The sequence below is a fragment of the Heptranchias perlo genome, unplaced genomic scaffold (assembly GCF_035084215.1).
Source record: "Heptranchias perlo isolate sHepPer1 unplaced genomic scaffold, sHepPer1.hap1 HAP1_SCAFFOLD_286, whole genome shotgun sequence".
Lineage (NCBI taxonomy): Eukaryota > Metazoa > Chordata > Chondrichthyes > Hexanchiformes > Hexanchidae > Heptranchias > Heptranchias perlo.
The window spans coordinates 352,122-377,854 of NW_027139298.1; the positions used below are offsets into that span (position 1 = coordinate 352,122).

The following is a 25,733-nucleotide window of genomic DNA, read 5'->3' on the forward strand; positions in this document are numbered from 1 at the left end:
CCGACCACCTCACCGTGACTGAGGTGAGTTGCTCGGAGACGAGGAGCGGCCCGGCGGAGAGGGGAGAGAGAGCGAGCGACACGGGGGAGCGCCTCCGATACCGACCCGGAGAGGGAGAGGAGAGCGGCGGGGGGGGGGAGCCTCGGACACCGACCCGGAGAGAGAGGAGAGCGGCCTCCTCCGCTCTCCATTCACATTCCCGTCCGGAGCGGAGCGGTGCGGAGCGCCGGTGAGAACAGGGGTGCGAGAAGCCGGGGGACGGGTGCGGGAGGCGGGGAGTCGGGTGCGGAAAAAGCCGAGGCCCGAGTTGGCGGGAAGTGCGGGGGGGGGGAAGGGGCCGATTTAAAACCCGACCGTTAACGGCCAGCTTGGTGACGTCACGGCAGCGCCAGCCCGGCCGGGGCGCATGCGCCAAACTTCCTCTTCCCCCCCCCCCAGTGACGTATGGACTGGATTGACCCCCAACCCCCCCCCACACCTTGCACTGGGTCACGGGTTCAATGACCCCCCGAGCCCCATAATCCAGGCCCACACTCCCCGGTCCCAGTACTGAGGGAGTGCTGCACTGTCGGAGGGAGATGGATATACTCTAGGACTCGAGCCCCATAATCCAGGCCCACACTCCCCGGTGCCAGTACTGAGGGAGTGCTGCACTGTCGGAGGTAGATGGATATACTCTAGGACTCAAGCCCCATAATCCAGGCCCACACTCCCCGGTCCCAGTACTGAGGGAGTGCTGCACTGTCGGAGGTAGATGGATATACTCTAGGACTCGAGCCCCATAATCCAGGCCCACACTCCCCGGTCCCAGTACTGAGGGAGTGCTGCACTGTCGGAGGGAGATGGATATACTCTAGGACCTGAGCCCCATAATCCAGGCCCACACTCCCCGGTCCCAGTACTGAGGGAGTGCTGCACTGTCGGAGGTAGATGGATATACTCTAGGACTCGAGCCCCATAATCCAGGCCCACACTCCCCGGTCCCAGTACTGAGGGAGTGCTGCACTGTCGGAGGGAGATGGATATACTCTAGGACTCGAGCCCCATAATCCAGGCCCACACTCCCCGGTCCCAGTACTGAGGGAGTGCTGCACTGTCGGAGGGAGATGGATATACTCTAGGACTCGAGCCCCATAATCCAGGCCCACACTCCCCGGTCCCAGTACTGAGGGAGTGCTGCACTGTCGGAGGTAGATGGATATACTCTAGGACTTGAGCCCCATAATCCAGGCCCACACTCCCCGGTGCCAGTACTGAGGGAGTGCTGCACTGTCGGAGGTAGATGGATATACTCTAGGACTCAAGCCCCATAATCCAGGCCCACACTCCCCGGTCCCAGTACTGAGGGAGTGCTGCACTGTCGGAGGGAGATGGATATACTCTAGGACTCGAGCCCCATAATCCAGGCCCACACTCCCCGGTCCCAGTACTGAGGGAGTGCTGCACTGTCGGAGGGAGATGGATATACTCTAGGACTCGAGCCCCATAATCCAGGCCCACACTCCCCGGTCCCAGTACTGAGGGAGTGCTGCACTGTCGGAGGGAGATGGATATACTCTAGGACTTGAGCCCCATAATCCAGGCCCACACTCCCCGGTCCCAGTACTGAGGGAGTGCTGCACTGTCGGAGGGAGATGGATATACTCTAGGACTTGAGCCCCATAATCCAGGCCCACACTCCCCCGTCCCAGTACTGAGGGAGTGCTGCACTGTCGGAGGGAGATGGATATACTCTAGGACTCGAGCCCCATAATCCAGGCCCACACTCCCCGGTGCCAGTACTGAGGGAGTGCTGCACTGTCGGAGGTAGATGGATATACTCTAGGACTCGAGCCCCATAATCCAGGCCCACACTCCCCGGTGCCAGTACTGAGGGAGTGCTGCACTGTCGGAGGGAGATGGATATACTCTAGGACTCGAGCCCATAATCCAGGCCCACACTCCCCGGTCCCAGTACTGAGGGAGTGCTGCACTGTCGGAGGTAGATGGATATACTCTAGGACTTGAGCCCCATAATCCAGGCCCACACTCCCCGGTGCCAGTACTGAGGGAGTGCTGCACTGTCGGAGGTAGATGGATATACTCTAGGACTCGAGCCCCATAATCCAGGCCCACACTCCCCGGTCCCAGTACTGAGGGAGTGCTGCACTGTCGGAGGGAGATGGATATACTCTAGGACTCGAGCCCCATAATCCAGGCCCACACTCCCCGGTCCCAGTACTGAGGGAGTGCTGCACTGTCGGAGGGAGATGGATATACTCTAGGACTCGAGCCCCATAATCCAGGCCCACACTCCCCGGTCCCAGTACTGAGGGAGTGCTGCACTGTCGGAGGTAGATGGATATACTCTAGGACTTGAGCCCCATAATCCAGGCCCACACTCCCCGGTGCCAGTACTGAGGGAGTGCTGCACTGTCGGAGGTAGATGGATATACTCTAGGACTCGAGCCCCATAATCCAGGCCCACACTCCCCGGTGCCAGTACTGAGGGAGTGCTGCACTGTCGGAGGGAGATGGATATACTCTAGGACTCGAGCCCCATAATCCAGGCCCACACTCCCCGGTCCCAGTACTGAGGGAGTGCTGCACTGTCGGAGGGAGATGGATATACTCTAGGACTCGAGCCCCATAATCCAGGCCCACACTCCCCGGTCCCAGTACTGAGGGAGTGCTGCACTGTCGGAGGGAGATGGATATACTCTAGGACTCGAGCCCCATAATCCAGGCCCACACTCCCCGGTCCCAGTACTGAGGGAGTGCTGCACTGTCGGAGGTAGATGGATATACTCTAGGACTTGAGCCCCATAATCCAGGCCCACACTCCCCGGTGCCAGTACTGAGGGAGTGCTGCACTGTCGGAGGTAGATGGATATACTCTAGGACTCAAGCCCCATAATCCAGGCCCACACTCCCCGGTCCCAGTACTGAGGGAGTGCTGCACTGTCGGAGGGAGATGGATATACTCTAGGACTCGAGCCCCATAATCCAGGCCCACACTCCCCGGTCCCAGTACTGAGGGAGTGCTGCACTGTCGGAGGGAGATGGATATACTCTAGGACTCGAGCCCCATAATCCAGGCCCACACTCCCCGGTCCCAGTACTGAGGGAGTGCTGCACTGTCGGAGGGAGATGGATATACTCTAGGACTTGAGCCCCATAATCCAGGCCCACACTCCCCGGTCCCAGTACTGAGGGAGTGCTGCACTGTCGGAGGGAGATGGATATACTCTAGGACTTGAGCCCCATAATCCAGGCCCACACTCCCCCGTCCCAGTACTGAGGGAGTGCTGCACTGTCGGAGGGAGATGGATATACTCTAGGACTCGAGCCCCATAATCCAGGCCCACACTCCCCGGTGCCAGTACTGAGGGAGTGCTGCACTGTCGGAGGTAGATGGATATACTCTAGGACTCGAGCCCCATAATCCAGGCCCACACTCCCCGGTGCCAGTACTGAGGGAGTGCTGCACTGTCGGAGGGAGATGGATATACTCTAGGACTCGAGCCCATAATCCAGGCCCACACTCCCCGGTCCCAGTACTGAGGGAGTGCTGCACTGTCGGAGGTAGATGGATATACTCCAGGACTCGAGCCCCATAATCCAGGCCCACACTCCCCGGTGCCAGTACTGAGGGAGTGCTGCACTGTCGGAGGTAGATGGATATACTCTAGGACTCGAGCCCCATAATCCAGGCCCACACTCCCCGGTCCCAGTACTGAGGGAGTGCTGCACTGTCGGAGGGAGATGGATATACTCTAGGACTCGAGCCCCATAATCCAGGCCCACACTCCCCGGTCCCAGTACTGAGGGAGTGCTGCACTGTCGGAGGGAGATGGATATACTCTAGGACTCGAGCCCCATAATCCAGGCCCACACTCCCCGGTCCCAGTACTGAGGGAGTGCTGCACTGTCGGAGGTAGATGGATATACTCTAGGACTTGAGCCCCATAATCCAGGCCCACACTCCCCGGTGCCAGTACTGAGGGAGTGCTGCACTGTCGGAGGTAGATGGATATACTCTAGGACTCGAGCCCCATAATCCAGGCCCACACTCCCCGGTCCCAGTACTGAGGGAGTGCTGCACTGTCGGAGGGAGATGGATATACTCTAGGACTCGAGCCCCATAATCCAGGCCCACACTCCCCGGTCCCAGTACTGAGGGAGTGCTGCACTGTCGGAGGGAGATGGATATACTCTAGGACTCGAGCCCCATAATCCAGGCCCACACTCCCCGGTCCCAGTACTGAGGGAGTGCTGCACTGTCGGAGGTAGATGGATATACTCTAGGACTTGAGCCCCATAATCCAGGCCCACACTCCCCGGTGCCAGTACTGAGGGAGTGCTGCACTGTCGGAGGTAGATGGATATACTCTAGGACTCGAGCCCCATAATCCAGGCCCACACTCCCCGGTGCCAGTACTGAGGGAGTGCTGCACTGTCGGAGGGAGATGGATATACTCTAGGACTCGAGCCCCATAATCCAGGCCCACACTCCCCGGTCCCAGTACTGAGGGAGTGCTGCACTGTCGGAGGGAGATGGATATACTCTAGGACTCGAGCCCCATAATCCAGGCCCACACTCCCCGGTCCCAGTACTGAGGGAGTGCTGCACTGTCGGAGGGAGATGGATATACTCTAGGACTTGAGCCCCATAATCCAGGCCCACACTCCCCGGTCCCAGTACTGAGGGAGTGCTGCACTGTCGGAGGGAGATGGATATACTCTAGGACTTGAGCCCCATAATCCAGGCCCACACTCCCCCGTCCCAGTACTGAGGGAGTGCTGCACTGTCGGAGGTAGATGGATATACTCTAGGACTTGAGCCCCATAATCCAGGCCCACACTCCCCGGTCCCAGTACTGAGGGAGTGCTGCACTGTCGGAGGTAGATGGATATACTCTAGGACTCGAGCCCCATAATCCAGGCCCACACTCCCCGGTCCCAGTACTGAGGGAGTGCTGCACTGTCGGAGGTAGATGGATATACTCTAGGACTCGAGCCTCATAATCCAGGTCCACACTCCCCGGTCCCAGTACTGAGGGAGTGCTGCACTGTCGGAGGTAGATGGATATACTCTAGGACTCGAGCCCCATAATCCAGGCCCACACTCCCCGGTCCCAGTACTGAGGGAGTGCTGCACTGTCGGAGGTAGATGGATATACTCTAGGACTCGAGCCCATAATCCAGGCCCACACTCCCCGGTCCCAGTACTGAGGGAGTGCTGCACTGTCGGAGGGAGATGGATATACTCTAGGACTCGAGCCCCATAATCCAGGCCCACACTCCCCGGTCCCAGTACTGAGGGAGTGCTGCACTGTCGGAGGTAGATGGATATACTCTAGGACTCGAGCCCCATAATCCAGGCCCACACTCCCCGGTCCCAGTACTGAGGGAGTGCTGCACTGTCGGAGGTAGATGGATATACTCTAGGACTTGAGCCCATAATCCAGGCCCACACTCCCCAGTCCCAGTACTGAGGGAGTGCTGCACTGTCGGAGGTAGATGGATATACTCTAGGACTCGAGCCCCATAATCCAGGTCCACACTCCCCGGTCCCAGTACTGAGGGAGTGCTGCACTGTCGGAGGTAGATGGATATACTCTAGGACTCGAGCCTCATAATCCAGGCCCACACTCCCCGGTCCCAGTACTGAGGGAGTGCTGCACTGTCGGAGGTAGATGGATATACTCTAGGACTCGAGCCCCATAATCCAGGCCCACACTCCCCGGTCCCAGTACTGAGGGAGTGCTGCACTGTCGGAGGGAGATGGATATACTCTAGGACCTGAGCCCCATTATCCAGGCCCACACTCCCCGGTGCCAGTACTGAGGGAGTGCTGCACTGTCGGAGGGAGATGGATATACTCTAGGACTCGAGCCCCATAATCCAGGCCCACACTCCCCGGTCCCAGTACTGAGGGAGTGCTGCACTGTCGGAGGGAGATGGATATACTCTAGGACCTGAGCCCCATAATCCAGGCCCACACTCCCCGGTCCCAGTACTGAGGGAGTGCTGCACTGTCGGAGGGAGATGGATATACTCTAGGACTTGAGCCCCATAATCCAGGCCCACACTCCCCGGTCCCAGTACTGAGGGAGTGCTGCACTGTCGGAGGTAGATGGATATACTCTAGGACTCGAGCCCCATAATCCAGGCCCACACTCCCCGGTCCCAGTACTGAGGGAGTGCTGCACTGTCGGAGGGAGATGGATATACTCTAGGACTCGAGCCCCATAATCCAGGCCCACACTCCCCGGTCCCAGTACTGAGGGAGTGCTGCACTGTCGGAGGTAGATGGATATACTCTAGGACTCGAGCCCCATAATCCAGGCCCACACTCCCCGGTCCCAGTACTGAGGGAGTGCTGCACTGTCGGAGGGAGATGGATATACTCTAGGACTCGAGCCCCATAATCCAGGCCCAAACTCCCCGGTCCCAGTACTGAGGGAGTGCTGCACTGTCGGAGGTAGATGTATATACTCCAGGACTCGAGCCCCATAATCCAGGCCCACACTCCCCGGTCCCAGTACTGAGGGAGTGCTGCACTGTCGGAGGGAGATGGATATACTCCAGGACTCGAGCCCCATAATCCAGGCCCACACTCCCCGGTCCCAGTACTGAGGGAGTGCTGCACTGTCGGAGGGAGATGGATATACTCCAGGACTCGAGCCCCATAATCCAGGCCCACACTCCCCGGTCCCAGTACTGAGGGAGTGCTGCACTGTCGGAGGGAGATGGATATACTCCAGGACTCGAGCCCCATAATCCAGGCCCACACTCCCCGGTCCCAGTACTGAGGGAGTGCTGCACTGTCGGAGGGAGATGGATATACTCCAGGACTCGAGCCCCATAATCCAGGCCCACACTCCCCGGTCCCAGTACTGAGGGAGTGCTGCACTGTCGGAGGTAGATGGATATACTCTAGGACTCGAGCCCCATAATCCAGGTCCACACTCCCCGGTCCCAGTACTGAGGGAGTGCTGCACTGTCGGAGGGAGATGGATATACTCTAGGACTCGAGCCCCATAATCCAGGCCCACACTCCCCGGTCCCAGTACTGAGGGAGTGCTGCACTGTCGGAGGGAGATGGATATACTCTAGGACTCGAGCCCATAATCCAGGCCCACACTCCCCGGTCCCAGTACTGAGGGAGTGCTGCACTGTCGGAGGGAGATGGATATACTCTAGGACTTGAGCCCATAATCCAGGCCCACACTCCCCGGTCCCAGTACTGAGGGAGTGCTGCACTGTCGGAGGGAGATGGATATACTCTAGGACCTGAGCCCCATTATCCAGGCCCACACTCCCCGGTGCCAGTACTGAGGGAGTGCTGCACTGTCGGAGGGAGATGGATTTTCTCCAGGACTCGAGCCCCATAATCCAGGCCCACACTCCCCGGTCCCAGTACTGAGGGAGTGCTGCACTGTCGGAGGTAGATGGATATACTCTAGGACTCGAGCCCCATAATCCAGGTCCACACTCCCCGGTCCCAGTACTGAGGGAGTGCTGCACTGTCGGAGGGAGATGGATATACTCTAGGACTCGAGCCCCATAATCCAGGCCCACACTCCCCGGTCCCAGTACTGAGGGAGTGCTGCACTGTCGGAGGGAGATGGATATACTCTAGGACTCGAGCCCATAATCCAGGCCCACACTCCCCGGTCCCAGTACTGAGGGAGTGCTGCACTGTCGGAGGGAGATGGATATACTCTGGGACTTGAGCCCCATAATACAGGCCCACACTCCCCGGTCCCAGTACTGAGGGAGTGCTGCACTGTCGGAGGTAGATGGATATACTCTAGGACTCGAGCCCATAATCCAGGCCCACACTCCCCGGTCCCAGTACTGAGGGAGTGCTGCACTGTCGGAGGTAGATGGATATACTCTAGGACTCGAGCCCCATAATCCAGGCCCACACTCCCCGGTCCCAGTACTGAGGGAGTGCTGCACTGTCGGAGGGAGATGGATATACTCCAGGACTTGAGCCCATAATCCAGGCCCACACTCCCCGGTGCCAGTACTGAGGGAGTGCTGCACTGTCGGAGGTAGATGGATATACTCTAGGACTCGAGCCCCATAATCCAGGCCCACACTCCCCGGTCCCAGTACTGAGGGAGTGCTGCACTGTCGGAGGTAGATGGATATACTCTAGGACTCGAGCCCATAATCCAGGCCCACACTCCCCGGTGCCAGTACTGAGGGAGTGCTGCACTGTCGGAGGTAGATGGATATACTCTAGGACCTGAGCCCATAATCCAGGCCCACACTCCCCGGTCCCAGTACTGAGGGAGTGCTGCACTGTCGGAGGTAGATGGATATACTCTAGGACTTGAGCCCCATAATCCAGGCCCACACTCCCCGGTCCCAGTACTGAGGGAGTGCTGCACTGTCGGAGGGAGATGGATATACTCTAGGACTCGAGCCCCATAATCCAGGCCCACACTCCCCGGTCCCAGTCCTGAGGGAGTGCTGCACTGTCGGAGGGAGATGGATATACTCTAGGACCTGAGCCCATAATCCGGGCCCACACTCCCCGGTCCCAGTACTGAGGGAGTGCTGCACTGTCGGAGGGAGATGGATATACTCTCGGACTTGAGCCCATAATCCAGGCCCACACTCCCCGGTGCCAGTACTGAGGGAGTGCTGCACTGTCGGAGGGAGATGGATATACTCCAGGACTTGAGCCCCATAATCCAGGCCCACACTCCCCGGTCCCAGTACTGAGGGAGTGCTGCACTGTCGGAGGGAGATGGATATACTCTAGGACTCGAGCCCATAATCCAGGCCCACACTCCCCGGTCCCAGTACTGAGGGAGTGCTGCACTGTCGGAGGGAGATGGATATACTCTAGGACTTGAGCCCCATAATCCAGGCCCACACTCCCCGGTCCCAGTACTGAGGGAGTGCTGCACTGTCGGAGGGAGATGGATATACTCTAGGACTCGAGCCCCATAATCCAGGCCCACACTTCCCGGTCCCAGTACTGAGGGAGTGCTGCACTGTCGGAGGGAGATGGATATACTCTAGGACTCGAGCCCCATAATCCAGGCCCACACTCCCCGGTCCCAGTACTGAGGGAGTGCTGCACTGTCGGAGGTAGATGGATATACTCTAGGACTCGAGCCCCATAATCCAGGCCCACACTCCCCGGTCCCAGTACTGAGGGAGTGCTGCACTGTCGGAGGCAGATGGATATACTCTCGGACTTGAGCCCATAATCCAGGCCCACACTCCCCGGTCCCAGTACTGAGGGAGTGCTGCACTGTCGGAGGGAGATGGATATACTCCAGGACTTGAGCCCCATAATCCAGGCCCACACTCCCCGGTCCCAGTACTGAGGGAGTGCTGCACTGTCGGAGGGAGATGGATATACTCTAGGACTCGAGCCCCATAATCCAGGCCCACACTCCCCGGTCCCAGTACTGAGGGAGTGCTGCACTGTCGGAGGTAGATGGATATACTCCAGGACTCGAGCCCCATAATCCAGGCCCACACTCCCCGGTCCCAGTACTGAGGGAGTGCTGCACTGTCGGAGGGAGATGGATATACTCCAGGACTCGAGCCCCATAATCCAGGCCCACACTCCCCGGTCCCAGTACTGAGGGAGTGCTGCACTGTCGGAGGTAGATGGATATACTCTAGGACACGAGCCCCATAATCCAGGCCCACACTCCCCGGTCCCAGTACTGAGGGAGTGCTGCACTGTCGGAGGGAGATGGATATACTCTAGGACTCGAGCCCATAATCCAGGCCCACACTCCCCGGTCCCAGTACTGAGGGAGTGCTGCACTGTCGGAGGGAGATGGATATACTCTGGGACTTGAGCCCCATAATCCAGGCCCACACTCCCCGGTCCCAGTACTGAGGGAGTGCTGCACTGTCGGAGGGAGATGGAGATACTCCAGGACTTGAGCCCATAATCCAGGCCCACACTCCCCGGTCCCAGTACTGAGGGAGTGCTGCACTGTCGGAGGGAGATGGATATACTCTAGGACTCGAGCCCCATAATCCAGGCCCACACTCCCCGGTCCCAGTACTGAGGGAGTGCTGCACTGTCGGAGGGAGATGGATATACTCTAGGACTCGAGCCCCATAATCCAGGCTCACACTCCCCGGTCCCAGTACTGAGGGAGTGCTGCACTGTCGGAGGGAGATGGATATACTCTAGGACTTGAGCCCATAATCCAGGCCCACACTCCCCGGTCCCAGTACTGAGGGAGTGCTGCACTGTCGGAGGGAGATGGATATACTCTAGGACTCGAGCCCCATAATCCAGGCCCACACTCCCCAGTCCCAGTACTGAGGGAGTGCTGCACTGTCGGAGGTAGATGGATATACTCTAGGACTCGAGCCCCATAATCCAGGCCCACACTCCCCGGTCCCAGTACTGAGGGAGTGCTGCACTGTCGGAGGTAGATGGATATACTCTGGGACTTGAGCCCCATAATCCAGGCCCACACTCCCCGGTCCCAGTACTGAGGGAGTGCTGCACTGTCGGAGGTAGATGGATATACTCTAGGACTCGAGCCCCATAATCCAGGCCCACACTCCCCGGTGCCAGTACTGAGGGAGTGCTGCACTGTCGGAGGGAGATGGATATACTCTAGGACTTGAGCCCCATAATCCAAGCCCACACTCCCCGGTCCCAGTACTGAGGGAGTGCTGCACTGTCGGAGGGAGATGGATATACTCTAGGACCTGAGCCCCATAATCCAGGCCCACACTCCCCGGTCCCAGTACTGAGGGAGTGCTGCACTGTCGGAGGTAGATGGATATACTCTCGGACCTGAGCCCCATAATCCAGGCCCACACTCCCCGGTGCCCGTACTGAGGGAGTGCTGCACTGTCGGAGGGAGATGGATATACTCTAGGACTCGAGCCCCATAATCCAGGCCCACGCTCCCCGGTCCCAGTACTGAGGGAGTGCTGCACTGTCGGAGGTAGATGGATATACTCTAGGACTCGAGCCCCATAATCCAGGTCCACACTCCCCGGTCCCAGTACTGAGGGAGTGCTGCACTGTCGGAGGTAGATGGATATACTCTAGGACTCGAGCCCCATAATCCAGGCCCACACTCCCCGGTCCCAGTACTGAGGGAGTGCTGCACTGTCGGAGGCCGATGGATATACTCTAGGACTCGAGCCCCATAATCCAGGCCCACACTCCCCGGTCCCAGTACTGAGGGAGTGCTGCACTGTCGGAGGGAGATGGATATACTCTGGGACTTGAGCCCCATAATCCAGGCCCACACTCCCCGGTCCCAGTACTGAGGGAGTGCTGCACTGTCGGAGGGAGATGGATATACTCTAGGACCCGAGCCCCATAATCCAGGCCCACACTCCCCGGTGCCAGTACTGAGGGAGTGCTGCACTGTCGGAGGTAGATGGATATACTCTAGGACTTGAGCCCCATAATCCAGGCCCACACTCCCCGGTCCCAGTACTGAGGGAGTGCTGCACTGTCGGAGGCCGATGGATATACTCTAGGACTCGAGCCCCATAATCCAGGCCCACACTCCCCGGTCCCAGTACTGAGGGAGTGCTGCACTGTCGGAGGGAGATGGATATACTCTGGGACTTGAGCCCCATAATACAGGCCCACACTCCCCGGTCCCAGTACTGAGGGAGTGCTGCACTGTCGGAGGGAGATGGATATACTCTAGGACTCGAGCCCCATAATCCAGGCCCACACTCCCCGGTCCCAGTACTGAGGGAGTGCTGCACTGTCGGAGGGAGATGGATATACTCTAGGACCCGAGCCCCATAATCCAGGCCCACGCTCCCCGGTCCCAGTACTGAGGGAGTGCTGCACTGTCGGAGGGAGATGGATATACTCTGGGACTTGAGCCCCATAATCCAGGCCCACACTCCCCGGTCCCAGTACTGAGGGAGTGCTGCACTGTCGGAGGTAGATGGATATACTCTAGGACTTGAGCCCCATAATCCAGGCCCACACTCCCCGGTCCCAGTACTGAGGGAGTGCTGCACTGTCGGAGGTGGATGGATATACTCTGGGACTTGAGCCCCATAATCCAGGCCCACACTCCCCGGTCCCAGTACTGAGGGAGTGCTGCACTGTCGGAGGGAGATGGATATACTCTTGGACTTGAGCCGAGAATCCAGGCCCACACTCCCTGGTGCCAGTACTGAGGGAGTGCTGCACTGTCGGAGGGAGATGGATATACTCTAGGACTTGAGCCCCATAATCCAGGCCCACACTCCCCGGTCCCAGTACTGAGGGAGTGCTGCACTGTCGGAGGGAGATGGATATACTCTAGGACTTGAGCCCCATAATCCAGGCCCACACTCCCCGGTCCCAGTACTGAGGGAGTGCTGCACTGTCGGAGGGAGATGGATATACTCTCGATGTCGAGGACGATATTTATCACTCAACCAACATCACTTTAAAAAGCGGAGGATCTGGTGAAGATCACATGATGTGAGATTGTGTCTGAGGTTGTGATGTTTGTGGGCTGACCATCCAGAGGGACTTCCTCACCTGACACTTTGAGATTATCGACTGGCCGCTCATCTCATGAGCAGACAGAAATATAATCAAACCAACATCCGGCTCAGACTGAAGGGAGCAGTGTCCCTGACTGCTGGCTGAACCTGTCCACAATCAAAGGACTTTGGACGATTTCAGTCCCGTTCCCAGCCTGTGAAGGGACACAGTGCGAAACTGGCACATTTTAGCAAACAGTCAGCCTCACTCGGGCCTCATAGATGGTAGAGAAATGGCAATATTAACTGTATAGAGAGAGAGAGTTAAAAGGCAACAGAGTAGAGGGAGCTTTACTGTACATCTAATCCGTGCTGTACCTGACCCTAGGAGTGTTTGATGGGACAGTGTAGAGGGAGCTTTACTCTGTATCTAACCCTGTACCTGCCCTGGGAGTGTTTGATGGGACAGTGTAGAGGGAGCTTTACTCTGTATCTAACCCTGTACCTGCCCTGGGAGTGTTTGATGGGACAGTGTCGAGGGAGCTTTACTCTGTATCTAACCCTGTACATGCCCTGGGAGTGTTTGATGGGACAGTGCAGAGGGAGCTTTACTCTGTATCTAACCCTGGACCTGCCCTGGGAGTGTTTGATGGGACAGTGCAGAGGGAGCTTTACTGTGTATCTAACCCTGTATCTGCCCTGGGAGTGTTTGATGGGACAGTGTAGAGGGAGCTTTACTCTGCATCTAATCCTGTACCTGCCCTGGGAGTGTTTGATGGGACAGTGCAGAGGGAGCTTTACTCTGTATCTAACCCTGTACCTGCCCTGGGAGTGTTTGATGGGACAGTGTCGAGGGAGCTTTACTCTGCATCTAATCCTGTACCTGCCCTGGGAGTGTTTGATGGGACAGTGTCGAGGGAGCTTTACTCTGTATCTGCGTTTCACCACAAGAAACATTTACTGTTTCACACACCTTATACTTTGTCGTGAACAGGTGCAGAAAATAATCAATAAGGCTAATGGAATGCTGGCCTTTATACCTAGAGGACCAGAGTACAAGGGGGCAGAAGTTATGCTGCAGCTGTACAAAACCCTGGTTAGACCACACCTGGAGTACTGTGAGCAGTTCTGGGCACCGCACCTTCGGAAGGACATATTGGCCTTGGAGGGAGTGCAGCGTAGGTTTACTAGAATGATACCCGGACTTCAAGGGTTAAGTTACGAGGAGAGATTGCACAAATTGGGGTTGTATTCTCTCGAGTTTCGAAGGTTAAGGGGTGATCTGATCGAAGTTTATAAGATATTAAGGGGAACAGATAGGGTGGATAGAGAGAAACTATTTCCGCTGGTTGGGGATTCTAGGAGCAGGGGGCACAGTCTAAAAATTAGAGACAGACCTTTCAGGAGCGAGATTAGAAAACAGCTTTACTCTGTATCTAACCCTGTACCTGCCCTGGGAGCGTTTGATGGGACAGTGTAGAGGGAGCTTTACTCTGTATCTAACCCGTGCTGCACCTGCCCTGGGAGTGTTTGATGGGACAGTGGAGAGGGAGCTTTACTCTGTATCGAATACTACCTGCCCTGGGAGTGTTTGATGGGACAGTGTAGAGGGAGCTTTACTCTGTATCTAACCCTGTACCTGCCCAGGGACTGTTTGATGGGACAGTGCAGAGGGAGCTTTACTCTGTATCTAACCCGTGCTATACCTGCCCTGGGAGTGTTTGATGGGACTGTATAGAGGGAGTTTTACTCTGTATCTAACCCTGTACCTGCCCTGGGAGTGTTTGATGGGACAGTGTAGAGGGAGCTTTACTCTGCATCTAATCCTGTACCTGCCCTGGGAGTGTTTGATGGGACAGCGTAGAGGGAGCTTTACTGTGTATCTAATCCGTGCTGCACCTGCCCTAGGAGTGTTTGATGGGACAGTGTAGAGGGAGCTTTACCCTGTATCGAACCCTGTACTTGCCCTGGGAGTGTTTGATGGGACAGTGTAGAGGGAGCTTTACCCTGTATCGAACCCTGTACCTGCCCTGGGAGTGTTTGATGGGACAGTGCAGAGGGAGCTTTGCTCTGTATCTAACCCTGTACCTGCCCTGGGAGTGTTTGATTGCACAGTGTAGAGGGAGCTTTACTCTGTATCTACGTTTCACCACAAGAAACATTTACTGTTTCACACACCTTATACTTTGTCGTGAACAGGTGCAGAAAATAATCAATAAGGCTAATGGAATCCTGGCCTTTATACCTAGAGGACAAGAGTACAAGGGGGCAGAAGTTATGCTGCAGCTGTACAAAACCCTGGTTAGACCACACCTGGAGTACTGTGAGCAGTTCTGGGCACCGCACCTTCGGAAGGACATATTGGCCTTGGAGGGAGTGCAGCGTAGGTTTACAAGAATGATACCCGGACTTCAAGGGTTAAGTTACGAGGAGAGATTACACAAATTGTGGTTGTATTCTCTAGAGTTTCGAAGGTTAAGGGGTGATCTGATCGAAGTTTATAAGATATTAAGGGGAACAGATAGGGTGGATAGAGAGAAACTATTTCCGCTGGTTGGGGATTCTAGGAGTAGGGGGCACAGTCTAAAAATTAGAGACAGACCTTTCAGGAGCGAGATTAGAAAACAGCTTTACTCTGTATCTAACCTGTGCTGTACCTGCCCTGGGAGTGTTTGATGGGACAGTGCAGAGGGAGCTTTACTCTGTATCTAACCCTGTACCTGGCCTGGGAGTGTTTGATGGGACAGTGCAGAGGGAGCTTTACTCTGTATCTAACCCTGTACCTGCCCTGGGAGTGTTTGATGGGACAGTGTAGAGGGAGCTTTACTCTGTATCTAACCCTGTACCTGCCCTGGGACTGTTTGATGGGACAGTGTAGAGGGAGCTTTACTCTGTATCTAACCCTGTACCTGCCCTGGGACTGTTTGATGGGACAGTGTAGAGGGAGCTTTACTCTGTATCTCACCCTGTACCTGCCCTGGGACTTTGATGGGACAGTGCAGAGGGAGCTTTACTCTGTATCTAACCCTGTACCTGGCCTGGGAGTGTTTGATGGGACAGTGCAGAGGGAGCTTTACTCTGTATCTAACCCTGTACCTGGCCTGGGAGTGTTTGATGGGACAGTGCAGAGGGAGCTTTACTCTGTATCTAACCCTGTACCTGCCCTGGGAGTGTTTGATGGGACAGTGTAGAGGGAGCTTTGCTCTGTATCGTACCCTGTACCTGCCCTGGGAGCGTTTGATGGGACAGTGTGGAGGGAGCTTTACTCTGTATCTAACCCTGTACCTGCCCTGGGACTGTTTGATGGGACAGTGCAGAGGGAGCTTTACTCTGTATCTAACCCTGTACCTGCCCTGGGAGTGTTTGATGGGACAGTGCAGAGGGAGCTTTACTCTGTATCTAACCCTGTACCTGCCCTGGGAGTGTTTGATGGGACAGTGCAGAGGGAGCTTTACTCTGTATCTAACCCTGGACCTGCCCTGGGAGTGTTTGATGGGACAGTGCAGAGGGAGCTTTACTGTGTATCTAACCCTGTATCTGCCCTGGGAGTGTTTGATGGGACAGTGTAGAGGGAGCTTTACTCTGTATCTTACCCGTGCTGTACCTGCCCTGGGAGTGTTTGATGGGACAGTGTAGAGGGAGCTTTACTCTGTATCTAACCCTGCACCTGCCCTGGGAGTGTTTGATGGGACAGTGTAGAGGGAGCTTTACTCTGTATCTAACCCATGCTGTACCTGCCCTAGGAGTGTTTGATGGGACAGTGTAGAGGGAGCTTTACTCTGCATCTAATCCTGTACCTGCCCTGGGAGTGTTTGATGGGACAATGTAGAGGGAGCTTTACTCTGCATCTAATCCTGTACCTGCCCTGGGAGTGTTTGATGGGACAGTGTAGAGGGAGCTTTACTGTGTATCTAATCCGTGCTGTACCTGCCCTAGGAGTGTTTGATGGGACAGTGTGGAGGGAGCTTTACTCTGTATCTAACCCTGTACCTGCCCTGGGAGTGTTTGATTGCACAGTGTAGAGGGAGCTTTACTCTGTATCTACGTTTCACCACAAGAAACATTTACTGTTTCACACACCTTATACTTTGTCGTGAACAGGTGCAGAAAATAATCAATAAGGCTAATGGAATGCTGGTCTTTATATCTCGAGGACTAGAGTACAAGGGGGCAGAAGTTATGCTGCAGCTGTACAAAACCCTGGTTAGACCACACCTGGAGTACTGTGAGCAGTTCTGGGCACCGCACCTTCGGAAGGACATATTGGCCTTGGAGGGAGTGCAGCGTAGGTTTACTAGAATGATACCCGGACTTCAAGGGTTAAGTTACGAGGAGAGATTGCACAAATTGGGGTTGTATTCTCTCGAGTTTCGAAGGTTAAGGGGTGATCTGATCGAAGTTTATAAGATATTAAGGGGAACAGATAGGGTGGATAGAGAGAAACTATTTCCGCTGGTTGGGGATTCTAGGAGTAGGGGGCACAGTCTAAAAATTAGAGACAGACCTTTCAGGAGCGAGATTAGAAAACAGCTTTACTCTGTATCTAACCCTGTACCTGCCCTGGGAGCGTTTGATGGGACAGTGTAGAGGGAGCTTTACTCTGTATCTAACCCGTGCTGTACCTGCCCTGGGAGTGTTTGATGGGACAGTGTAGAGGGAGCTTTACTCTGTATCGAATACTACCTGCCCTGGGAGTGTTTGATGGGACAGTGTAGAGGGAGCTTTACTCTGTATCGAACCCTGTACCTGCCCAGGGACTGTTTGATGGGACAGTGCAGAGGGAGCTTTACTCTGTATCTAACCCGTGCTATACCTGCCCTGGGAGTGTTTGATGGGACTGTATAGAGGGAGTTTTACTCTGTATCTAACCCTGTACCTGCCCTGGGAGTGTTTGATGGGACAGTGTAGAGGGAGCTTTACTCTGCATCTAATCCTGTACCTGCCCTGGGAGTGTTTGATGGGACAGCGTAGAGGGAGCTTTACTGTGTATCTAATCCGTGCTGTACCTGCCCTAGGAGTGTTTGATGGGACAGTGTAGAGGGAGCTTTACTCTGCATCTAATCCTGTACCTGCCCTGGGAGTGTTTGATTGGACAGTGTAGAGGGAGCTTTACTCTGTATCTGCGTTTCACCACAAGAAACATTTACTGTTTCACACACCTTATACTTTGTCGTGAACAGGTGCAGAAAATAATCAATAAGACTAATGGAATGCTGGCCTTTATACCTAGAGGACTAGAGTACAAGGGGGCAGAAGTTATGCTGCAGCTGTACAAAACCCTGGTTAGACCACACCTGGAGTACTGTGAGCAGTTCTGGGCACCGCACCTTCGGAAGGACATATTGGCCTTGGAGGGAGTGCAGCGTAGGTTTACTAGAATGATACCCGGACTTCAAGGGTTAAGTTACGAGGAGAGATTGCACAAATTGGGGTTGTATTCTCTCGAGTTTCGAAGGTTAAGGGGTGATCTGATCGAAGTTTATAAGATATTAAGGGGAACAGATAGGGTGGATAGAGAGAAACTATTTCCGCTGGTGGGGATTCTAGGATTAGGGGGCACAGTCTAAAAATTAGAGACAGACCTTTCAGGAGCGAGATTAGAAAACAGCTTTACTCTGTATCTAACCCTGTACCTGCCCTGGGAGCGTTTGATGGGACAGTGTAGAGGGAGCTTTACTCTGTATCGAATACTACCTGCCCTGGGAGTGTTTGATGGGACAGTGTAGAGGGAGCTTTACTCTGTATCTAACCCTGTACCTGCCCAGGGACTGTTTGATGGGACAGTGTAGAGGGAGCTTTACTCTGTATCTAACCCTGTACCTGCCCAGGGACTGTTTGATGGGACAGTGTAGAGGGAGCTTTACTCTGTATCTAACCCGTGCTATACCTGCCCTGGGAGTGTTTGATGGGACAGTGCAGAGGGAGCTTTACCCTGTATCGAACCCTGTACCTGCCCTGGGAGTGTTTGATGGGACAGTGTAGAGGGAGCTTTACCCTGTATCGAACCCTGTACCTGCCCTGGGAGTGTTTGATGGGACAGTGTAGAGGGAGCTTTGCTCTGTATCTAACCCTGTACCTGCCCTGGGAGTGTTTGATGGGACAGTGTAGAGGGAGCTTTACTCTGTATCTGCGTTTCACCACAAGAAACATTTACTGTTTCACACACCTTATACTTTGTCGTGAACAGGTGCAGAAAATAATTAATAAGGCTAATGGAATCCTGGCCTTTATACCTCGAGGACTAGAGTACAAGGGGGCAGAAGTTATGCTGCAGCTATACAAAACCCTGGTTAGACCGCACCTGGAGTACTGTGAGCAGTTCTGGGCACCGCACCTTCGGAAGGACATATTGGCCTTGGAGGGAGTGCAGCGTAGGTTTACAAGAATGATACCCGGACTTCAAGGGTTAAGTTATGAGGAGAGATTACACAAATTGTGGTTGTATTCTCTAGAGTTTCGAAGGTTAAGAGGTGATCTGATCGAAGTTTATAAGATATTAAGGGGAACAGATAGGGTGGATAGAGAGAAACTATTTCCGCTGGTTGGGGATTCTAGGAGTAGGGGGCACAGTCTAAAAATTAGAGACAGACCTTTCAGGAGCGAGATTAGAAAACAGCTTTACTCTGTATCTAACCTGTGCTGTACCTGCCCTGGGAGTGTTTGATGGGACAGTGTAGAGGGAGCTTTACTCTGTATCTAACCCTGCACCTGGCCTGGGAGTGTTTGATGGGACAGTGCAGAGGGAGCTTTACTCTGTATCTAACCCTGTACCTGGCCTGGGAGTGTTTGATGGGACAGTGCAGAGGGAGCTTTACTCTGTATCTAACCCTGTACCTGCCCTGGGAGTGTTTGATGGGACAGTGTAGAGGGAGCTTTACTCTGTATCTAACCCTGTACCTGCCCTGGGACTGTTTGATGGGACAGTGTAGAGGGAGCTTTACTCTGTATCTAACCCTGTACCTGGCCTGGGAGTGTTTGATGGGACAGTGCAGAGGGAGCTTTACTCTGTATCTAACCCTGCACCTGCCCTGGGACTGTTTGATGGGACAGTGTAGAGGGAGCTTTACTCTGTATCTAACCCTGTACCTGCCCTGGGAGTGTTTGATGGGACAGTGTAGAGGGAGCTTTACTCTGTATCTAACCCTGTACCTGCCCTGGGAGTGTTTGATGGGACAGTGTAGAGGGAGCTTTACTCTGTATCTAACCCTGTACCTGCCCTGGGACTGTTTGATGGGACAGTGCAGAGGGAGCTTTACTCTGTATCTAACCCTGTACCTGGCCTGGGAGTGTTTGATGGGACAGTGCAGAGGGAGCTTTACTCTGTATCTAACCCTGTACCTGCCCTGGGAGTGTTTGATGGGACAGTGTAGAGGGAGCTTTACTCTGTATCTAACCCTGTACCTGCCCTGGGACTGTTTGATGGGACAGTGTAGAGGGAGCTTTACTCTGTATCTAACCCTGTACCTGGCCTGGGAGTGTTTGATGGGACAGTGTAGAGGGAGCTTTACTCTGTATCTCACCCTGTACCTGCCCTGGGACTGTTTGATGGGATAGTGTAGAGGGAGCTTTACTCTGTATCTAACCCTGTACCTGCCCTGGGAGTGTTTGATGGGACAGTGTAGAGGGAGCTTTACTCTGTATCTAACCCTGTACCTGCCCTGGGAGTGTTTGATGGGACAGTGTAGAGGGAGCTTTACTCTGTATCTAACCCTGTACCTGCCCTGGGACTGTTTGATGGGACAGTGCAGATGGAGCTTTACTCTGTATCTAACCCTGTACCTGCCCTGGGAGTGTTTGATGGGACAGTGTAGAGGGAGCTTTACTCTGTATCTAACCCTGTACCTGCCCTGGGAGTGTTTGATGGGACAGTGTAGAGGGAGCTTTACTCTGTATCTAACCCTGTACCTGCCCTGGGATTGTTTGATGGGACAGTGTAGAGGGAGCTTTACTCTGTATCTAACCCTGTACCTGCCCTGGGAGTGTTTGATGGGACAGTGTCGAGGGAGCTTTACTCTGTATCTAACCCTGTACCTGCCCTGGGAGTGTTTGATGGGACAGTGTGGAGGGAGCTTTACTCTGTATCTAACCCTGTACCTGCCCTGGGAGTGTTTGATGGGACAGTGTAGAGGGAGCTTTACTCTGTATCTAACCCTGTACCTGCCCTGGGAGTGTTTGATGGGACAGTGCAGAGGGAGCTTTACTCTGTATCTAACCCTGTACCTGCCCTGGGAGTGTTTGATGGGACAGTGTAGAGGGAGCTTTACTCTGTATCTAACCCTGTACCTGCCCGGGGAGTGTTTGATGGGACAGTGTAGAGGGAGCTTTACTCTGTATCTAACCCTGTACCTGCCCTGGGAGTGTTTGATGGGACAGTGTAGAGGGAGCTTTACTCTGTATCTAACCCTGTACCTGCCCTGGGAGTGTTTGATGGGACAGTGTAGAGGGAGCTTTACTCTGTATCTAACCCTGTACCTGCCCGGGGAGTGTTTGATGGGACAGTGTAGAGGGAGCTTTACTCTGTATCTAACCAGTGCTGTTCCTGCTCTAGGAGGGCCTGGCGGGCTGCTGTGTGTGTGTATATGTAATATATATATATATTTAGGAGTGAGGAATGTTTCGCTGACTGCCTGTGTCTCTTTCCCAGGCTCAGAGCAGACGATGGAAGACGGCTCGGCCCAGCTCAGCCGGCTCCCTCCCGAGGCCGAGAAGAAGTCCTTCATGTGCACCTTCTGTGGCAGTGTCTTCATCAGCTCGCACTCGCTGCGGCAGCACAGCCGCGTCCACGCTGCCGAGAGACCGTCGTGCAGCGAGGCGAACCGACAGGCTGCCATCTGCCCGGACCCGAGGCGTGTTACTCGACCCTTCGAGCACCTCTTCACCTGCGACCTGTGCGGCAGGCGTTTCTCCATCTGCTCCTTCCTGATCAGGCACCAGGCGGCCCACACAGGCCAGCCTCCCCAGGAGTGTAACCTGTGCGGACAGACCTTTGCCTCGCCCAGCAACTACAGCGAGCACCGGCGGCGGCACTACCGGGAGGAGGCAGGCCGCTGCGCCGTGTGTGGCATCGCCCTGGCTGACCCTGTAGCCCTGCTCCGTCACCGTCACAGTCACATGATGCGAGAGCCCTTCGTCTGTGGTGTGTGTGGCGTCAGCTTCCAGCGCGCCCACTACCTGCGGTGGCACCAGCGCACACATGCCAGCGTGCTCAGCGGGTACATGCCTGTCTCCTCGACCAGCCCCACCCGCAAGGTGGCATTATCGCCCAAGCACAGAGACTGGACTGAGTCGTCATCGTTGCCGCAGCAAGCGTGCGGAACGGGGTTTGAGCTGGGGGTCCGCCCTGGGGCCGAGCTGGGGGTCCGCCAGGGGGCCGTGTCATCGGCATTGGTGCAGCCATGGTGCGGAGCGGGGACCAAGCTGGGAGTCCACCAGGGGGCTGAGTCATTGGCATTGGTGCAGCAAGGGGGCGGAATGGGGGCTGAGCTGTGGGTCCGCCAGGGGGCTGAGTCATCGGCATTAACTCAGCAAGGCGGCGGAATGGGGGCTGAGCTGGGGGTCCGCCAGAGGGCTGTGACTTTGCCGCAGCAAGGGGGTGGAGCGGTTGCTGTGCTGGGGGCCCGCCAGGGGGCCGAGACATCGCCCCAGCAAGGGGGCGGAGATTGGACCGAATCATCAGCATCGTCATCGCCCCAACAAGGGAGCGGGGACTGGACTGAGTCATCGGCATCAGCATCGCCCCAACAAGGGAGCGGGGACTGGACCGAGTCATCGGCATCAGCATCGCCCCAACAAGGGGATGGAGACTGGACCGAGTCATCATCATCGCCCCAGCAAGGGAGCGGGGACTGGACCGAGTCATCGGCATCGGCATCGCCCCAACAAGGGGGCGGAGACTGGACTGAGTCGTCATCATTGCCCCAGCAAGGGGGCGGAGACTGGACCGTGTCATCATCATCGCCCCAGCAAGATGGCGGAGGGGGGACTGAGCTGGAGGTTGGACAGGGGGTCAAGTCATCGCCACCGTGGGTCACGAACGCCAAGTTGGGCTCCTCGCCCGGAGCGTCTGGCTCAGCGGAGAGGCGGCCCCCGGGCTCCAGCTTGGACTCCGTCGGCCATGGGAGGCACCACCAGGCCACACAGGGCCGGAGCCGAAGCATCAAGAGGCCACGTCGACAAGGTAGGGCACACCCAGCAGAGCGGCCCAGGCATCGGGTGGAGGGCGGCCTGGCCAGAGACAGCTCCTTCATCTGCCACATCTGCGGGGACAGCTTCACTGGCTGGTATCAACTGCAGAGGCACCAGCGGCGGCACCTAAACACCATTCTGTGATGACACAGGATGGACCTTGTAAACAGGAGCCAGCCAAAGGCAAGAGATGGACACAGTGACCAGGAGCTGGGCAATGGGACGAGATGGACAATGTAACCAGGAGCCCAGCGATGGAACGAGATGGACACTGTGACCAGGAGCCAGCCAAAGGCAGGAGATGGACACAGTGACCAGGAGCCCAGCGATGGAACGAGATGGACACTGTGACCAGGAGCCAGCCAAAGGCAAGAGATGGACACAGTGACCAGGAGCTGGGCGATGGGACGAGATGGACACAGTGACCAAGAGCCGGGCGATGGGACGAGATGGACACTGTGACCAGGAGCCAGCCAAAGGCAGGAGATGGACACAGTGACCAGGAGCCCAGCGATGGAACGAGATGGACACAGTGACCAGGAGCCCAGTGATGGGACGAGATGGACACAGTGACCAAGAGCTGGGCGATGGGACGAGATGGACACAGTGACCAGGAGCCCAGTGATGGGACGAGATGGACACAGTGACCAAGAGCCGGGCGTTGGAATGAGATGGACACAGTGACCAGGAGCCAGCCAAAGGCAGGAGATGGACACAGTGACCAGGAGCCCAGCGATGGAACGAGATGGACACAGTGACCAGGAGCCCAGTGATGGGACGAGATGGACACAGTGACCAAGAGCTGGGCGATGGGACGAGATGGACACAGTGACCAGGAGCCCGGCGATGGAACGAGATGGACACAGTGACCAGGAGCCGGGCGTTGGAATGAGATGGACACTGTGACCAGGAGGCGGGCGATGGGACGAGATGGACACAGTGACCAGGAGCCGGGCGATGGGACGAGATGGACACTGTGACCAGGAGCCGGGCGATGGGACGAGATGGACACTGACCAGGAGCCGGGCGATAGGACGAGATGGACACTGTGACCAGGAGCCGGGCGATGGGACGAGATGGACACTGTGACCAGGAGCCGGGCGATGGGACGAGATGGACACTGTGACCAGGAGCCGGGCGATGGGACGAGATGGACACAGTGACCAGGAGCCGGGCGATGGGACGAGATGGACACAGTGACCAGGAGCCGGGCGATGGGACGAGATGGACACTGTGACCAGGAGCTGGGCGATGGGACGAGATGGACACTGACCAGGAGCCGGGCGATGGGACGAGATGGACACTGTGACCAGGAGCCGGGCGATGGGACGAGATGGACACTGTGACCAGGAGCCGGGCGATGGGACGAGATGGACACAGTGACCAGGAGCCGGGCAATGGGACGAGATGGACACTGACCAGGAGCCTGGCGATGGGACGAGATGGACACTGTGACCAGGAGCCGGGCGATGGGACGAGATGGACACTGTGACCAGGAGCCGGGCGATGGGACGAGATGGACACTGTGACCAGGAGCCGGGTGATGGGACGAGATGGACACTGACCAGGAGCTCACACAGTCGGGCAGCCACGCGAGGCCAGCCTGACCTTTGCCTCCCCCGGAGATTACAGGGTGCAGCTCTTGGAGGAGGTGGGCACCCCAGAATCTGTCTGGGGTGGGGGTCAGTACAGACAGTGCCCCGCGGGGGGGTTTGGGGGGGCGGGATGAGAGAGGCTGATGGTCAGTGTTCATCCACTGTTGTGTCCGGAGACCACACCCACTGCTGCCACCTACTGTGTCTCTCTCCCCCTGTCTCTCCCACTCTGCCTCTAGGTACTCTGATAAGGGCTCATGGGGTTGGGGGTAATGTATTAGGAGGATTGGTTAATGGACAGAAAACAGAGAGTAGGGATAAACGGGTCATTCTCAGGTTGGCAGGCTGTAACTAGTGGGGTACAGCAAGGATCGGTGCTCGGGCCTCAGCTATTTACAATCTATATTAATGACGGAGATGAAGGGACCGAGTGTAATGTATCCAAGTTTGCTGATGATACAAAGCTAGGTGGGAAAGTGAACTGTGAGGAGGACACAAAGAGTCTGCAAAGGGATATGGACAGGTTAAGTGAGTGGGCAAGAAGGTGGCAGATGGAGTATAATGTGGGGAAATGTGAGGTTATTCACTTTAGTAGGAAGAATAGAAAAACAGAATTTTTTAAGCAGTGAGAAACTATTAAATGTTTGTGTTACTTGTACCAGGATACCCAAATCCCTCTGAACACCGAGTTCACATGCAGGTATAGCAAGCAATTAGGAAAGCAAATGGTACGTTGGCCTTTATTGCAAGGGGGTTGGAGTACAAGAGTAAGGAAGTCTTACTACAATTGTACAGGGATTTGGTGAGACCTCTCCTGGAGTACTGTGTACAGTTTTGCTCTCCTTATCTAAGGAAGGATATACTTGCCTTCGAGGGGGTGCAACAAAGGTTCACCTGATTGATTCCTGGGATGAGAGGGTTGTCCGATGAGGAGAGATTGAGTAGAATGGGCCGATACTCTCTGGAGTTTAGAAGAATGAGAGGTGATCTCATTGAAACATATCAGATTCTGAGGGGGCTTCACAGGGTAGATGCTGAGAGGCTGTTTCCCCTGGCTGGAGAGTCTAGAACTAGGGGGCAGAGTCTCAGGATAAGGGGTCGGCCATTCAAGACTGAGATGAGGAGGAATTTCTTCACTCAGAGGGTTGTGAATCTTTGGAATTCTCTACCCCAGAGGGCTGTGGATGCTCAGTCGTTGAGTATATTCAAGGCTGAGATCGATAGATTTTTGGACTCGAGGGGAATCAAGGGATATGGGGATCGGGCGGGAAAGTGGAGTTGAGGTTGAAGATCAGCCATGATCTGATTGAATGGCGGAGCAGGCTCGAGGGGCCGAATGGCCAACTCCTGCTCCTATTGTGTTCTTCTGTCCCTGAGCCATGGTCATCTGTGTGTTTCCCACCATCCGCTCATTCTCCAATGTGACACAGGCTGAATTCAAGAGATTGTTGATGTATGAATGTTTCTGAAAATTACTTATGAATAAAAATGACCCGGCTGGTTTTGGAA

At 55.6% G+C, this 25,733-nt stretch overlaps 1 protein-coding gene across 1 annotated transcript; it reads left to right on the forward strand.

Moving 5' to 3' along the window:
- On the forward strand, positions 1-25,733 carry LOC137310883 (uncharacterized). The gene is made up of 2 exons (XM_067978432.1): positions 1-229; positions 21,089-25,733. Exon 2 carries the CDS (start codon positions 21,103-21,105, stop codon positions 22,771-22,773), a length of 1,671 nt encoding a protein of 556 aa, XP_067834533.1. The 5' UTR covers positions 1-229; positions 21,089-21,102; the 3' UTR covers positions 22,774-25,733.

What these genes read in the sequence shown, in the direction of transcription:
- LOC137310883 (XM_067978432.1), top strand. Translation starts at nt 21,103, where the DNA reads ATGGAAGACGGCTCGGCCCAGCTCAGCCGGCTCCCTCCCGAGGCCGAG.